The sequence below is a fragment of the Lissotriton vulgaris genome, chromosome 12, assembly GCF_964263255.1.
Source record: "Lissotriton vulgaris chromosome 12, aLisVul1.2, whole genome shotgun sequence".
In the NCBI taxonomy this organism is placed as follows: domain Eukaryota; kingdom Metazoa; phylum Chordata; class Amphibia; order Caudata; family Salamandridae; genus Lissotriton; species Lissotriton vulgaris.
In genome coordinates this window covers 592,258,793-592,277,772 of record NC_141700.1, presented here as the reverse complement: position 1 = coordinate 592,277,772, position 18,980 = coordinate 592,258,793, and the positions used below count along the sequence as shown (strand labels likewise).

The following is an 18,980-nucleotide window of genomic DNA, read 5'->3' as shown; positions in this document are numbered from 1 at the left end:
TCCTGGTGGCCCCCTGCACTGGGCAGCGCACCCAAACCGCCAGACCATGCACGCAACCTGGGCTTCATCCTGGACTCCTCCCTCTCCATGACCAGACAAGTCAACGCCGTCTCCTCGTCGTGCTTTAACATCCTGTGCATGCTACGTAAGATGTTCCGGTGGATCCCCACCGAAACCAGAAAGACGGTTACCCAGGCCCTCGTCACCAGCCGACTGGACTACGGCAGCTCCCTCTACGCCGGAGCCACTGCCAAACTCCAGAAGAGACTCCAGCGGATCCAGAACACCTCAGCAAGACTCATCCTCGACATCCCCCGACACAGCCACATCTCCGGACACCTGAGAGACCTGCACGGGCTCCCGGTCAACAAGAGAATCACCTTCTGCCTCCTCACCCATGCGCACAAAGCCCTACACAACCAAGGCCCAAGATACCTCAACAGCCGTCTCAACTTCTACACACCCACACGTCAGCTTCGATCGACCAGCCATGCCCTCGCTGCCGTCCCCCGCATCTGAAGACTCAACACAGGAGGAAGGTCCTTCTCCTACCTGGCCACCAAGACTTGGAACTCCCTCCCGACCCACCTCCGCCTGACCCAAGACCACCTCGCCTTCAGGAAGCAACTCAAGACCTGGCTGTTCGAGCAGTAGCAGACCCGCCGGGTGAGTAGTGCGCTATATAAATGCTTGATTGATTGATTGAAGTGGTACAATCCTATATCAGGGGAGCTATACCCATTGGCAGGCAAATTGTCAGAATTCTATGTTTTTCTTGCAGGCCAGTGTGTGGATAAACTGCCTCAAGTTGCACTATTATGTGCGCTATTCAGAACGGCATTTGCTCACGTTCATTGGGCATTTTTCCCATAATCACATTCAGCATTTGTGGGGTGATTTTAGTTGAGGTCCCTTGGAGTTGACCTCCTTGAGTAAGCCATGTAGGTTGAATTGAGAGTGTTCGTATTATGAACTATATAACATTTCTGTAAAGTTTTAATATGTCTTTGTGAAGTGGACATAAGTCTGCTGCTTGTAATGTGTCAATTTCTGAATGCGGTGTGTAAGCATCCTGAACTGGCCAAGTTGCGCTGTCTCTGATGAGTGGACCGAGTTTCACTTTTTCTGTGGTACGGGGGAGGGTGCCTTTAAACTAATGTATATGTTCTTGGTAAGTTAACAGGACCTCAATGTCCTTGTATGGAGAGTATTCATCTGGTATTTCACCCAGAGTATAAGAATGAAATGTATGTGTGCGTGCATCTCCAGGTGGGAACTTGACCCAAGAATAGAACACCTCTGTTCTGTATGCCTCATGTGCCTCAATCAAGAAGGTAACAGTCCAACCTGATGATGGGTCCCCACAATATGCTAATTTAAAACTAAGAGTGTTTCTGCAATTTTCTGATATTTGTATAGCAACTTGCTGCTTTCCATCCTCTGCTGCATTTGCATTTAAAGCAGCTGAAGTGTCATCTTGGAAAGACATTTTCAAGGAAGTTTGTTAGTATAGGAAAGAGATAAAGTTTGTGCACAATGTGGAACTATAATCCTTCAAGCTTGAATATACCTACCGCCAATACATAGGATAAACCTACTCAGTTGCGGCGGATTATCTCTCCCCACTTCAGATGTCTCTGGGTGAATCTGAGTTAGGCTCTGAGAAAAGCACAACTGAACTACTCAGATTTGACTATTAAATAAGAACCAACCCAACAGTGGGTGACATGTTTTGGTAGTTCCTATAAATCTGTATAGGATGAGCTCGTTTAGACAACATAAACTAAGGGATTGATGTTCAGACTGATTCCATACACCCCCAAAGGATATGTTAGTCTGTAGACCAGCTAACTCACAGGGCCATTATTAGCCGCACAACCTTACCAAGGAGCGAATAGTTACTGCCAACTATTGAACATGACAACCCTAACCTCCCAGGGATCATATAAACAGTCCAGTACTTTTCACTTGTGCTCACTTGTTCTCAGAGAAATACACTGAAAAATGGTAGGGATGTTTTTAATAAGCTTATATTGAACCAGTGTCATTCTAGTATAAAATATGTGTTCTGTAACATCTATTAGACAGAAACAGATATATACAGTTATAAGCACCAACAAAGTAAATAACAGTTAAAATTCTACAACGGTGCTAAAACAATGAGTAAATACAGGTATATAGATACATGGCAGTAATCTTGAGTACTCCTAAGATGCAAACCCTAAGTAAATGTACCTAGCATGTATGTAGGTGTATAGCCAAGAATTTAGTTATTCAATTTGTAAGGCGCACAGCTACCGGGAGGTTTCCCGGCCCCATATGACACGCACAACAGAAGGAACCTAGTCTATTGATCAAATAACCAGGTTTTTAAGCCTTTACAAAAAATCGTGTGGCTGATTTCATGCCTGGAGGAATGAGGGTAGCGAGTTCCACAATTTAGGTGCCAGATAGGAGAAGGAACGTCCGCCCATGCGTGAAAGTTTGAACCGTGGGACTTGAAATTTAGCTTGCGATAAGGAGCGAAGTACTCGAGTCAGACAATAGGACTGGGCTAAGGAACATAGATACATAGGCGCTGTTCCTAATTTAATTTTATGCATGTAGCACAGGGCCTTAAACCTGGTCCGGCTCTCAATTCTAAGCCAGTGAAGGTCCTGGAGTGCCCCTGAAATAGATGATGTTTTAGGCAAATGGGAAAGCACTCTGGCCGCCAAGTTCTGGACCACTTGTAATTTGCCACTGTCTCTTTATTTGCTCCCAAATATAGGACGTTTCCATAGTCCAGCCTAGAAATGATCAAGGCTTGAATTACGTTTTTTGGGTGTATTTTGCTGAGCCATTTTAAGATGGTAAAGCAAGTAGATGCAGTTTTGACTACTTGCTGTTGCATAGACAGCTGATCGTCAAGCATCACGTCTAAATTGTGTGTAGCTTGCACCGGTTGAGGTAGTGTGCCCATTTCTGGCGGCCAATGAAGTGGACCCCTAGTAAAGAGCCAACCCCATTACCTGATGGGAGAGAACGCAGGACCCCATCTTGTTCTTGAGTTGGACACCGTGCAAAGGATGTCAGACCACTGCGTGCTGGAGTATCTGTGTGCGCAGACTTCAGAGTCTTGTGCCAGCATGGAAGCTTCTCCTCTGTTTTGACCCGAGAAACCTGGTACTTATTTACCCGAAAGGTACCCTCAGGGATTCTGCATAGATGTGTCATGGTAATGTGGCCTGTCGGCCAAGGATGACTATAGTGGTGACTTTTGAACAGAGGTATTATACAGAAGTGGTAATCCTGCTGTGATACTAAGAATTCGCATGCATATTAAGTGAGGCTGGTTTTCGAAGAACAACACACAACATTTATGTTGCACCAAACTAGTTAAATGGTAAGCACCATAGCCATTCTGTAGAGCAAGGTAAGACAAATATAGGTAGAAGGTCGTGCAAGTACCTAGGCCTATATTTGTGTATACTGGGGTTCATAGCACTTTGTTTCCTCTCTTCCACGGTGCTCATGGAGGAGGAACTGCCATAAAAACCATGGTGGAGAGGGAAAGCCAGATAACTGCCCGCCAGTGACTAAAAAAGTCATAATCTGGCGGTAGGCGCACAAACTGGTTTTGAAGTGCGGTTCCACTCCTGCAACGCCAAACTCCTGATGAAGCTATAAGTCTTGCAGAAGAGACCAAATGACAATATGGCATAGATTGTGTCCTTAGTGTTCCCATTACATAGGAGTGCAAGTTGCTGTTTGCATTGTTTTAGCATAGAGTCATTCGAAATACACATTTTGTATGGTACACTTAAAGATATTAGGTCTTACAACTGTTTTTCTAGAAGGGATTTGCTAAGAATTTTAAAATGGCCTTAGCATAATTTTTGAAGATTCATGGACATAAATTTGACAGAGAAGAACAAAGTGCATTTGTTTGCTGCTGTGTTCACTGGCAAAAAAACACCTACTCTCATTCCAATGAGACAAATGTATGGTTTCTGAGTATGCTAAGTCTTGCTGAGCAGGTGAACCCCTTCACTGCAGAGCTGTTCCCCCCCGCTGTGCTTGGGGGGCGGGGGCGTGCACAGCGCCCCTATGCTCATGACAAGCTCAGCTTGTCATGAGCCACGGCGCTCCGGTGCTCATGACGAGCTGAGCTCGTCAAGACCACGCCCGTTCCAATGGAACGCTCAGCACAGCAGGGGAAATCAGTCCAGTGTGCGAGCCTTCCACTAAACGGGTGCGGTCATGACGAGCTCAGCTCGTCATAAGCACATGAGCGCCGTGGCTCATGACGAGCTTAGCTCATCATGAGCACAGGAGGGGTTAAATGACAACATAAGAAAGAGGGTTCACTAGATGTTCCCATGACAGAGCTGTGCCAGTTATTCTCCTTTTACTGGGTCACCTCTCATGTGTAAAGATTTCCATTGTTTCTGTTCTTGCATGAGAATGGATACAGCTACGGTGGGTTTATATAAGACTTGTCACACATGTACATAAAAGAAAGTAATGGGATTAATATTATAGTATACATGACCTGAAACTTAAAAAGTGTAGTTTGAAGAGGAAAAAGTGAACCAACAATGCACCATATCACACTCATGTAGTGTGAAAAGGGTACCAACCACATTTTATGAATTGTTTAACTACATGAGGACTAAATATGTCTATTATGTAAGGACCTCTTACTTTGTGACTGATACTGCAGGTGCATCTTTAAAAAGGATATCCCGGGAACATTTTCAGTTTTTAAGCTTTATTATTGAATGCACATAAAATCTGAGCTTTTGTGGCATACACTGGAAAGGCTGACATAGGCCTATCTCCATCTGTTATATACATCACACTTCTGGAGTGGAGGAATGTGGAAGTGGTCACATGGGCCCGGCCTCAACCGGTAGGCTGAAAAATCACCCATATTTGTGATGTTACTTTTTTGTGAAAGGACAAACTGAGTTCAGTGTAATTCCTAATTATGCCCTTTATTAAAACTTTTTAAATACATGTAAATATTGCTTTAATTCCCAGTTTTCGGAGTAGTGTAGCATATCCAATGAAGGAACATTGCTGCTAACCAAGTGCAAGGGATTGTTAGGCCATTCCTCTTTTATGATTTTTTTAAACGAAACTGAAGAGCTATTTTGAAACACACACATATTACCAAATGTTCCCTTAGGTATTTATAGATGCATGTACACATTTAAGAAGAAGGTAAGGACTCACACACCTGTGACTGCTCCATGTTCAAATTCTCAATGAGTTGAGTATAGCGTCCGTTCGCATCCATTAACTCCTTGTGCGTTCCCTTTTCGCATATTCTGCCATCCTCCAGCAAAACCACTTCATCACAAAACTCTAGATACTGTAAAACAACAGCAAGACAATACAGGAAACATACAATGCGGAAATACAGCACAGGAATATCAAGCATTGGCAAGACTGATAGGTTTATTAGTTAGGGTAAGTGTTTGAAAGCTGTCCTAGAACGAAAATCTAATAATGGGCTATAACAATATTGAAGCTAAAACTAGGTCCCAACTACTGAAAAGACAAAAATAGTAGAGTTAAACCGTTCTCTCAAAGATGAGTGTTATTAAAAATTAGTCAGAAAACGTTTTAAATGGTAAGTGCTGAACCTAAAATCCATATCTTTCAAAAAAGCGCACAGAAGTTCTTTATTACAATTAAAAAAAATGCACATGTATGGGAAAACGGCAAACAGCATGTATCTGTATTATAGGCTAAGGCTTCAAAACTGGAGTACTCCCTAAATAGAAACAAAAAAAGTAATAAACTAGAAATGAAAAAGTTATTGTGACAGCAAGTTGATACAGAGCGCAAACTGAGGCACAAGGACGATTTTGCTGCCCTTCCTCATGCCTCAATGGAAATATAAATGAGACAATGCAACCAAACAAGAAAGCCATCATTTTTATGGGCATTCCATCCAAACAATGGCAAACCGTAAAAAAACAAATAAAAGCCAACGACAAATGGGGGTTGACTCAAAGGCCACTATCTGTACCTCAACTGCACTTTTTGAAGCACGTTTGACATGAGAGCTTCAGACCTCTAATGCTGTCTGGGATCACTGATATAATATCGAGTAACTAAATATTGTGTTCCCAAAATATTGGGACATAAATATCGATGTCAAAAATATCGACATCCTATCTTCATAATAGTAAGTACTAAAATATTGAGAAAAAAACTATTGTTGTTCAAAATATTTTAAAAGATAATGAAAAATAAATTAAATAATAATAAATGTAACTTAAAAAAAATATTTTGAATTATTGGAAAATGTTAACTATTATATGTAATAAATGTAATGTAAAAATAAAAAAAACATATATATATATATATATATATATATATAAAATATAATATATATATTTACTTAATAATTAAATCATTATTTTAATAAATTATAAAATATTAGAAATATATAAAAAATTATGAAGATTTATCCTCTTTCCTCGCCTTGAAGCGCTCCGGTGTATGTTGGAGTTCGAGGGTTTTTGGATTGGGTGTGCTGTATATATATATATATATATATATATATATATATATATATTCTCTCCACGAGTACCGGTAAAGTCGGACTTGCTGTCAGAGGGCGGTCCGAGCAAGGGCACCGGAATTCCCAAACACGTTTTTCAGAGTCAGCTTCGTTTATCAAGACAGACTGCTCGGACACCATACTTGTGCAGTTACAAATAACGATTTATTGGCAACAACAACGCGTTTCGGCGATTAAGCCTTGATCACGTGATCAAGGCTTAATCGCCAAAACGCGTTTTTGTTGCCAATAAATCGTTATTTGTAACTGCACAAGAACGGTGTCCGAGCAGTCTGTCTTGATAAACGAAGCTGACTCTGAAAAACGTGTTTGGGAATTCCGGTGCCCTTGCTCAGACCGCCCTCTGACAGCAAGTCCGACTTTACCGGTACTCGTGGAGAGAATATATATATATATATATATATATATATATATATATATATTCACTGAAAAAACCATAGGTTTTAGGCCATATATAGTTAGGGATTAGCATTTACAAAACCTTATTTTACTCGCACAAAACCATAGAAATTCAAATATATAGTTAGTTGCAATAACTATATATCGCGCACCCGCAATCCACTGCTGATGATGTCACATATTACATCATTCATGACATGGTCAGTGACATCACTGATGACATCACTGATGACATCTCAAATGACATCACTGATGACATCATTGATGACAACACCCAGTGACTGTATGTTTCTGTAAAGTTAAAATATGTCTTACATATTGAAGAATGAGTGGATGTATAAGTGTTTGGATGAAGGATTTAATAGGTGCATGACTGACTGTATGAGTGAGTGATTAAATGTGTCTCACTGAGTGCATGGGTTAGTGACTAAACTGTCTTAATTTGTGCATCATTATGTCTGTTGTTCTATAAACTGCTGCATGTGTTGATCAGTAGCTATATGAGTAAGTATATGGGTTATTGATTGGTTGCACAAGTATTTGTATGGGAGACTGAGTGTGTGTGTGGGTGGCTGGGAGGGGTATGACTCTGTGCATAGATGTGTGAGCAGTTGATTCACTAGATGAATGGGTTCAAAAGTGCATGTTGAAACAGCTGTATGGGCGGTTGACTGTGTGCATGAGTGTATTGGTGAGTGAATGGATATCTCAGTGCTACGTGTCAAAGTAAGTACATATGTAAAACACAGTACATGTGAGAGTTGACATATATAAATAACTGTGCATAAGAGCCAGTGAATGTGTGAGTGGCTGTATGAATCATTGTGAACTTGTATCAGTGATTGTATAAGAGAGTAAATATGTGTTAGTATATGTTTTATTAAGTAAGGTGTGTATAACTGTATAGTTGAGGAAATGGAGGTGTGATTGATTCTTTGCATGACTGACTAGGTGTGTGAGTAACTCCATGGATCAGTGACAGTCTGTGAGTGTCTGTTTACACTGATTGTATCTAAGGTTATATTAGAGTCTGAAGAGGTTCATCGTATTATCACATGAATTATATTATCAGTGATGTGATCAGTAATGTCAAATGAGATGTTATCAGTGATGTCATCAGTGATGTCATTTGAGATGTCATCAGTGATGTCATCAGTGATGTCATTTGAGATGTCATCAGTGATGTCATCAGTGATGTCACTGACCATGTCATGAATGATGTAATATGTGTCATCATCAGCAGTGGATTGCGGGTGCGCGATATATAGTTATTGCAACTAACTATATATTCGAATTTCTATGGTTTTGTGCGAGTAAAATAAGGTTTTGTAAATGCTAATCCCTAACTATATATGGCCTAAAACCTATGGTTTTTTCAGTGAATTTCATTGGTTTTTTAAAAGCTAATATCTATAGCTGTAACATATATTTTTATTCTAATTCACAAATATATTTTATATATATTTGTATTATATTTTTTTAATTCAATTTATATTATAGTTTAAATAATTTTTTTTCTTGTTTCGTTGCCGGTCCGCGAATCGGTAAACGTTCCGTTACTGCAAATACCGCGTTAGAAAGGCACATCGTGACGCGTCCCGTAAACGCAACATATCGCGTTACTACGTAATGCCCCTTATGACGTGCTGCGTTAGCGCACCCGGAAGCGTTCTGGAATGCGAACCAAGGCGCAAAACGTAAAACCCCGGAATCGATCCGCGGCGCGGAATGCGGAACGTAAGCATAACAGGTCATGTGACTAGTTAATAAAACTTTTCATTGGTTGATTTTACTTTTAGTTTCCTAATGATGGAACGCTTGATCATATGACGTAAAACAAACACTTTTCATTGGTTTAGAACATTTTGTTTTCTCAAATGATGAAAGTCCCACCTTTTTTCCTCACTCCGACTTTCATTTTAATGAGAGAAAGACCTGTTTTTGTTTGCTAAGACATGGCATTTCTATTAGCTGCAGCTGGTGGATCTCCACCACCTCCACCACCACCAAAGAAGAGAGGACCGACTAGCCAGGTCATCTTCGATCAGGAAGAAGAAGAAGAGGAAGACGAGGAACAGGAGCAAGGGACAAGTGGCTTTCTTACAGAAGTGCCAAGAACATCCCGTGTGAAAGTGAATTTTATCTGGCAATTTTTTTCTTTTCCTTCTCATGAAAAGAAAGTTAATGCCAGGTACGTTACCTGCCTCATCTGCAAAAAAACACTCTCGAGAGGGACCGAAAAAAAATATAGCTTTGGTAATCATACCATGCATCGGCACATGGAGACTTGGCACCCTCTTAATTATTCCAAAGCGCAATTTCGAGATTTGGTGGAAAACCCCCGACCGGCAAAAACATCTACCAATGACTTAACAATAAGTGAGTCAGAGGCAAGGGAAACGGTTCCAAATCTGCAAAAGAACTTTGGGCAGATGAGATTGACTTGTGTACAGTGTGGAAAATTAATTTCATGCGGAGAAATGAGTATTACTTTAATAAATAGATCATTTGAAAATCATCAATGTCCAAAACGTCCTAGAAAGTAATTTTTTTTTTTGTTGCTCCTGTTGAGCCCTTTGAAGTAAATTATTTTTGTTTCTCCTTCCTCAAAAAAAATCAAAAAAAAATATAAAACATCAAAAATAATAAAAAAAAAGTTCTTTTCAGAACTACCTTCCCTTTTTAAAAAAATTGCTAGAATGTTTAGCACTCTAGCATCCTCTATTTCTATTGATACGCTTCCCGGTTTGCGTCCGGGTACGCGAACCGGGAGCGAAGTAAAAAAAATATTTTAAAAAAAAAGACGAATTAATAAACAGAGAGTAATGTGAAAAGAAAGAAAAATAGAGGGAGTAACACACAGTGACTGTTGAAAGAGAGACTGATAAAAGAAGTGAAAAGAGTAGTATAAATAAGTAATAGAAAAAGAAATGAAGGAAGTAGCAAAGACAGGAAACTAAGGGTTAAAAAAAGAAGCAGAGGAACTAATAAAAGTTAAATCTGATAGACATGTAACGTAAAAAGTACTAAACGCTTACCTTATAATTGTCATTACCGTAGTGTATTATCATTTTCATACTTTTAATCTGTGTAAGAAAGAACAAAAAAATTTAAATTAATACAAGATGGTAAAAAAAGAGTGAGCATAAGACAAAATGAATGTTAAATGTTAAATGTGGTATACTAGTAAAGCGTACAGCTGACCCAGCAAAGAGGCGTCCCGGCGCTGTATACCGCTGGGGAACCCATCCTGGCTTTCCCTGTGAGATGGTCCCTCCTGAGCATCCCCAAGGTGATGCCAGGCATCCCCGGCGCTGATGGGGCTGTTAGTTGAGATTAAGCAAGCTATTACCCAAAGTTGCTGAGTGGGACCCATGGTTGGAGTAGGCACCGAGGCGAGAATTATCGAGTCCGCTGACCAAGGCCCAAAATCCTGCCACGTCAGGAATCGAACCCTGGTCCCAGGCCGACCTCTGCTTCTGGGTCTGCCGCCTCTAACCAGTGAGCCACACCTATCCATATACATATTAGAAATCACAATTCAAAGTAGAAAATTAATTAAACATATTTAATGGTTTATTTTTGCTGTTATCAGAAAATATCAAATTTCACTGAAAACAGTGAGTTGAAGGTATTCATCATATAACAGCGGGGAAAAAAAACACAATCAAAATGATTGTGTTTAAAAAACCCAAAATATATAATTAAGCAGAAATAGGAACTTCTTCAAAGTAACTTACTTTCTATGACGTCAAAGGATATCCTATGAACAGCTTATACTCAGTTGTGCTGTTACTATTTTCTGCCCGCCACTTTCTGAAAGATAAACTCAATTGTTTTAAGAAAACTGAGACATACAAAGCAATTTGAAACAGCACACTAAGTTACAGCAACAACTAGAATCATTGTAGTCCAATTACCTACCCTAAATTCTGACTTCAAAAATCAAGTTAAAAGGCAACATTGTTTCATACTCAATTAGTAATGTTTGCTGAAAGAATAGCCATTTTTAAAATTTTAAATAAACTGTGTAATATCCAGATGTTGTCAAAGGACCAGCATATTATGTAATAACTGCAGTTGCAAATGTTCTTCTTGAAATCGATGACAGTGTAGCAAAAACATTTTTAATTAGACTGGACAACTTATTTTCTTCTAGTTTATGTAGTTGAAATTGTAAAATGACATTACATCCATAAGTTTTCAAAAATAATGTGGACAGCATTGCAGACTTACATTTCCTCTACTCCTTATTTTGATCTGCTGCTTGACTTTGCTTATAAAAACAAACAGTTTTCGCTCTGTACTACAATTATCCACAAGGCCATATATAGTAGGAGCCATTAGAACCTCTGTAAATTCCTCTAAACAAATCCCAAGCTTCCTTTCTTTAAAATTTTGGTTGTAAGAACACCAGGTAAGAATTTTGAAGGTGGAAAGGCAATCTTTTTTTAAAAGTTAAAACAGAATCATTGCAGAATGACCATCCGTTTCCAGATTTCAAATAAGCTGTGTAATGTCCTGAATTAGTTGAAGGACCGTTATGATATATAATTGCAGTAGTTTTAAAAGTCCTTCCTGATATTGACAACTGCGAAGCCACAAAATTATTAATTAAAGTTGTCAATTTAGTTCCATCAGGCCTACATCGTCAAGTCAAGTCAAGTCAAGTCAAGAGAGATTTATATAGCGCGCTACATACCCACAGGGTCTCAAGGCGCTTGAGGAAGGGTGGGGAATTACTTGTCGAATATCCAAGTTTTAAGTTGCTTTCTGAATGCTAGATGGTTCTGAGTAAGGCGAAGGTGAGTGGGAAGTGAGTTCCAGGTTTTAGCTGCCAGGTAGGTACATCGTTGGAACATTAAAATGACATACTGGCCATAACTTCGTAAAATTAACGTGGACAGCATTCCAGACTTACATTGGCTGCACTTCATATTTTGATCGGCTGCCTTTACTAGCTTATTGAAGGATACTGATTTACTGTCAGGCAAAGTTAAATATATAAATCTTTCTGAGTCTACACTATTAGTACTTGATAGCCTACAGTTCTCGCAGTCATGCTGCCATTGATAAGAAAGGCCAAATAGATAATCTACATCTACACCCTCATTTTGCAATACATCAAGCATATACATTAAAAACTCCTGACAATCCTGCTGAATATTTTCAGAGAATTCTGTTTGACCTGAACATTCGTCTAACAGAAAACGAACTTCAGACACACTTTTTACTCTCGTTTTATCAGCACTACATTTCTCTAACACAGAATTCAACAAACAGCATAAACTTTGTTCCGAATTGATCACAATCTGTTCTTTGAAAGTCTCTAGTGAAAAGAGAACATTAACAACTACATTAGCATAGCAGTTGACACCAGAACTATTTTCAAATTTAAAACCAACAACATTTTCAACAGAATTCATTGTATTCCTGCTTCCACTTTTGGGTTCATCGACTTTTGGTCTTTTTGCTACAACCTCCCTACTATTACTGATATTTCTTCGTTTCCGGCCTACCACACGTTTCTCAATCAAAGGATATTGAGGCAAATGTGGCGCATACTCTCTTCTTAACCTGTTGTATTCCTTAACACAATCTAGATCTGCACAAATGTTTGTGACATCACAGTCAATCAAGTACAAACCCGATAAAGTTTTGACTCGTGACAATGCTACATAAGCCATACCCTCTTTGAATACAGAACTGCCAATATTCACTAAAGCAGTGTCTACACTTAAACCTTGCGATTTATGAATTGTCACAGCATATGCCAAGCAAACAGGAAACTGCTTACGGCGAACATATAAGTCTTTACCAAGCAAAAACCTAGCAGAGCAACGACCAATTAGCTGTACTTCCTCAATGCCATCAAATTTAATTTTTAAAAATTCAATTCCATCTCTATTTCTATATTTCTCAAAATCAACAACATTACCCATTGATCCATTTACCAGACCTCTTTCAACATGTAAATTCCTTCTCAAAATGATTCGGCAATTTAAGCACACATTCAAAGTCTTTTCAAAACCCGCAGTTTTAGATATAGTCTTCTCTAATGAATCCAATTTAGATTTCAAATTCTCTGACAAAATAATTGTTGCTCCCATCTGCTCTATTTTGTCAATAGCTTCAAGTTTCACAATCTCTTGTTTTTCTAAATTCAACATTTTGTTGTTGAAGATGGAACATTCTGCAAGAGTTGGCATCAAACATATTCCAGATTTCTTCACAGTAATTTTCTGAAATATATCCTCTGGTAAACGTCTTCTTCTGGATATAAATTTGACAGTAAGCGTGCATGTAAAGCTTCTTTACCACGCTCAGTCACTCTCCCGATTCTAATATCTTGTAGAATATTCTTGTAATCTTCGTCCTTCGTCTGACGCATATTTTCACGCAGCTCAGCATAACTGAAGTTTAACCATATGTTAACGTTGCCAATGCTCCCTAGGCACTTCTTGGTATCTTCATGTGTAAGCAGTTTAAACACTGGTTGTCCTTTCACTGGTGTCAGCTGCAGAAGATCACCAAAAACAATGATGTGTTTGCCACCGAATAACACATCATACTCTGTTTTAAGAACTTCCTGCATTCTTAAATGCACAAAAGCAAGCATGAGATTGGAAACCATGCTTACTTCATCAATGATAAGAAGTTTCATCTTCTTCAAAACTCGAGATACTTCACAACAAGCATCTCCAGATAACTTGTGGTATTGTAATTTGTTATCATGCTCCACTGGCAGCATCAGTAACCGATGCAAAGTGATCCCTTTAATGTTATGAGCTGCCAGTCCAGTTGGAGCGGTCACAACACAAGACAGCGATGAATCAGTCCTTTTCTGATATAACATGAAATTGCTTTAATAAGGAAACTTTTTCCAGTTCCTGCTTCTCCACTCACATACAGTCGGACAGGCTTCAATGACATACATGAGCACTCTTCCTTCTCATGACTTAATCCATGCTCAATTTGGTTGGTAACTTCGACATATATTTTCCTCTGCTCAACGTTAAGTTGTCTTCCCAATTCTTCTAAGTCAACTGCATCCTTCTGAGCATGTGCCATGGCTCTTTCCACTTCAATCATGGCAGTGGCAGCTTCATTTTCAATAACTGGTTCTCCTAGTGGATCCTGACTCAATGAAACAGAACTCTGACTGTCCTGAGAACTGTCTCTAGCAATCTCGGCTGCTATTGTTGCTTCCTGCTCAATTTCTGCATTCAACATTTGTAGATATTTTGGAAAAACAGAACATTCTATGGACTCCTTGGCTGCATTGAAAGAGTCTTCGTAACAGAGGAAATCCCCAAGCAGTTCCTCTTCTGCACGCCAAGGCTTGAAAAGTTGCAAAAGAGCTAAATAGAAAAACTCTTTTCTTTCGGGAGATTCGCAATCCAATTTTCGATGATTTATCAATTGACATTTTTTTTGCTTGACCAGACATCCCTCACTTCCAATTACAGCATACACTCCTTTATCAATATCTTCTTTGATGTTCCTCTTGAAAACGTAATTTTGAAGAACTTCATAAAGACAAGCATTCTCCAGGTGACTGCTTCTATTTGGATAATATGTATCCAACATGTTGCTCTTCAAAATATCTGTACTGTTTGGCTCCTTCTCCGCCAAATACTCAATTTCCCGTACAGGTTTCAGAACTCGATTACGCGTTGCAGCAAGACCAAGACTCGCCCAAATGATACTCCTAGATTTGGCATAGAGACTTGCTGAAGATAACCGGTCAGAACATTCGCAAGCTCCAATTTCTCGATGCGACAACATCTTCAGACTGAAACTGTACAACTTCTTACTGAGGCTCTTTTCATGGGAAATATCCTCCCACATATCCTTCAGTTCTGTCTTTTCTTTTTTAGTAATGTAAGATGTCACATACCGAGCCACAGCCATACAGTTGTCAGCCACAAACTGTATATCCATGTTAGCATTCCACATGGACAAAATCACTGGGTTGTAGTCGTTGATGTACTTGCACTCTTCGTTTCTTTTCAAATTGTATGTGTTTTTGGGTGATTTCCTCGTCACATTATGTCGCAGCGATGACATCAAATTGTTAACTCTTCCTTTTGATAACACCGACCGTGGAAATGCAAAACGACATTTGGTGTAGTATTTGTCTTTGTTTCTGAATTTACGACGACAGTACTTTCCACAACGATGGCTTTGAAACCGTAAAACTTGTTCTCTTAGACTTTTGTCTTCGTTTGTCTTTGGAACAGCACATGTAGCATACTGTTCTATGAAACTCATCACTAAATCATCCGGATCTGTTCCAAATTTGGGTGCATCTTTGATCCATAGCAGCATATGTATATGAGGAGCACCTCTTGCTTGATACTCCTTTCTCCAGAAGAAATCCAACATCTCTCCAAGAGGTGGATTTTTCTTGTTCGTGATGAAAGACATCATAGCTTCAAATCTATGATTGAAGTACCTGCAAACATTCACAGGATCCAAAGAGCACAGTTCTCCGGGTGTCTTGAATTCAATATTTTCAATGTTTCCATTTACCTCTCGTAGAAATTCAAGTAAGTCTTCCCAGCCATACTCAGCACAGCTGAGAGTGAGGAACCATGTGGGAGTTCCTAAGTTCCTCAGCATACATTTTAAGTCACCATGACGGCGGTACCAATACTCATTAGTACCACGCTGACATGCCATGAGATTAATCAGGTGAGAATCCAAAATACAGTCTTGCACATTGACTTTATCCATAAAGTCCCTTGCCGAGATATTTCGCAGTTGTATACCACTTTTCAAGATGTGGTTCACTGCATAAGACAATCCAGAGAGATCACTTTCAAACAATAGATGAAATAAATAGGGAATGCATTGTCGAAACCTAGGATCTTCTGTATACAATCGTAAAGTCCGGTATTCTGAAGCAGGAATTTGAACAGGTCGCTCATCATAACGTCCTCCTCGACCTGTGGGAAATAACTGTGGGAAACACCGAGCTTCCAAACTTTCCTCCCAAACACTAATAGGACTCCCTTTGGCTTGTTTCATTTGAAACAACTCAATAGCATTCCCCATGACTTCCTTGGAATGCAAAGGATGAACACTATAATGTTCATATATTTCTTCCTTTTTAGAGGCTTCTACTTTCTCAATTTGACCAGGACACAAATCGCTGTCCTCTTCTTCACTTACTTCCTCTTCTGCAACACATACATTCTTGTAGTACTTATTATTGTTTATCAAATACAATGTTGCCTTTTTAACTTTCCTAACATCCACTAAATCTTGCCAGATTTTCTTACTCTTTGTCGGAACACCATTAACTATGATAACCAGAGGTTCCTCTTCCACTTTCTCTACTCCAATTGTATTAATGTTTTTCTTCAAATCCAAAGGCAAATAAACAACCCTTCCCTTTAATCCTCTCTGTAAATCTGATGGAGGCAACTTCCCTGTCTTTGGCTCCATTCGTACAATAGCCTGGAAGGGATGGACACTTTGAATCAAAATAGATTCATAAGTATTTAAATCCTTCAATTCATAAGGAATGTCATCTAATTCCAGATTATTATAAACCGCTCTAGCAGGCATCTGGTTTTGGTTTAATTTGTTATGCAATAAGTACACATACGTTGGTCTACTCCCAAATCAAAACAATTTTCTACCATCAAGTATGTGGCAAAATCCTTCCATTCACTATTGTTTTCCATATCACTCTTTGCATATATATCCACTAACTTAGTCTGATTCTTATAATAAGTCCGTCGACAACACACACAAGTGAAATTAGGCCTCTCACTTGATTTTACCATAAACGTGGAAATTTCCTTGTGAAACTTATCTGTGCTGAAAATCTGTTCACTGTCTTCCACATTACCATCTTCTAGTGGTTCAATATCAACATTGTTCTCTTTACCAGCAAAATAACAGAACTCAATTTCTTGACAGAAATTCTTCACATCTACTTCTGAACCATGCAAAAGAGCTTTGCTTAATTTTTTTTGCATAATTGCTGGACTTTTAGCATAATACAACATTCTAACTAATTTCCTCACTTTATTATGATGCACTGCTAGCATCCTGAAATGATGAAATACACTCTGGCATACTCTCCTAGAAAGACAAGCCAGTGAATGACCACGCAAACCTGTCACTTGTCTCACTCTGCAAGGATCTAATTCTTGCAACAACTTTATTTTTTGCTTTACACTTTTCTTATGAAATGTCCGTATAAAATCACAAAGCAAATTGATGGAATCCTGTCGCACACTGCAAATAGAACTACACTTCCAGGTGTACACTGGTCCCTTAGGACATCTCCCTAAAACCTCATCACTTAGCGCCTCTTCTGCATCTGCAGACACAAGTATTTCTTTTTCAACCGGATGACCATCTTTTACCTCATATGCTCGACCACTGCTGTCAACTGCATGCACCAAAACATTGTCCTGAAAATAACTCTCCTCATTAAAAAATGCCTCACTATTTGAACTATGCATCCATTCTCCTAAGAAAACTTCACAAAAATTACTCCGATTAACGTCTCTCTTCCATCTACTATTAGATTTGAAAACATAGATTACCTTGTTTAGTTTCCTAATTCTATTAATTACCAAAATAAATAACTTTCGCTTGATTTCGAAAGCCTGATCAATAATTTTCTCTACATTTTTCTTTTTCTTATAAAATGCCACTTTCTGTTGACCTTTCTTAAATTGTTTTAGCAAATTGACAATTACCCTGTTGCGGAACATTCGCTTACGAATGTCCCTGAAAATATTTGCCCTTCTACTGCCATGCACAGAGTTATTTCCTGCTCTAGCAGAAACTTTTTTCACGGGCCTTTCCTTTCCATTTAAATTGGCTCTCTTTTTCTGGACTAAAACTTGTTCTGTAGTTATACTTTTGTTTCTACAAACGTTTCTAAGGAATGATTTCGTTCTCTTACCCGGTGTTCTCTTCGTCCGTTGAGGTAATTGTAATGTAGAGGACTGCTGCAAAATAATAGGTAACTGCTGTCTTTGACGTTTCGTAGCCTTTCGAATTCTATCCTTAGACGGCATTGTCTAATTCCCAAATAATCTGCAGTTGAATCTGTGGTGAAATATAATAAAAAATGTTATTAACCACTATTAGCGCTGGGACGCTCGAGGGCAGCCATGCGCTTTATAAATCCCTTTTCATTTCATTCATTTCATTCATTTCATTTCATTTCATTTCATTATTACCAAACAGTAAATCAATAACAGTAAGAACTAGATTCAACAATGCTATAAAAAAAAACTATTCACAAGGGTGCAGGGGGTATCACTTTGACACCCTCTGGCACCCTCAAAACAGGCACAGGTGCCATGTGGTAGGCATACCTGCCCTAAGGGCAGGTCTGCCTTTCACATGACATAAGTGTGCATGCACACATGTGCATGCACACCGGAATCGATATTTTACCATGAAGTTTGATTTCATGCTAAAATACCGATTCGTTAAGGCCTTTGGGACTCAGAAGACTCCCCCCTACATAACAAATTAACAGAATCGGTAAAATTACCGATTCAGTATTTTACCGAACCAATAATTTTTCCGATTCTGTAAATGTAGATTTACCTACATGTGGCCTTGGATTTAAGCCCCTACATACCGGTTTGCCATTTAACGGTCGGAAACGGCCAAAATCGGCCGTAACCGGTCGGTAAATGGCCTGAAACGACCACCTACATCTGGCCCTAAGTATGCATGCATTTGATTTCAAACAAAGTTTTAAAACATTTCATGTAAAACAATAATACACCTACATTGAAGGGGAACAGACTTAAAATGCCCTAATACACATGAAAACGTTTTTTTAAGGAACTTGCACCTTTTTTTCAATAACTTTTAACATGGCTATGTAACTCAAACAATCAAAATACAAATTTGCCAAGCACGCATGGGGGCGTATTTACAAGGGCCTTGTACTACGAGGAAAGTGACTTCAAATGACCAGACACACATGGGGACGTATTTACAAGGCCCTTGA

The 18,980-nt window shown here is 39.1% G+C and overlaps 1 protein-coding gene across 1 annotated transcript in view; it reads right to left on the bottom strand.

Moving 5' to 3' along the window:
* Window positions 1-18,980, bottom strand: part of LOC147677797 (ATP-binding cassette sub-family C member 12-like) — a 1,863,878-nt gene that overhangs the window by 969,994 nt on the left and 874,904 nt on the right. The window contains exon 16 of the mRNA XM_086945587.1: window positions 5,225-5,359. Coding sequence (XP_086801713.1) covers window positions 5,225-5,359 — 135 coding nt within the window. The remainder of the gene's footprint in view (window positions 1-5,224; window positions 5,360-18,980) is intronic.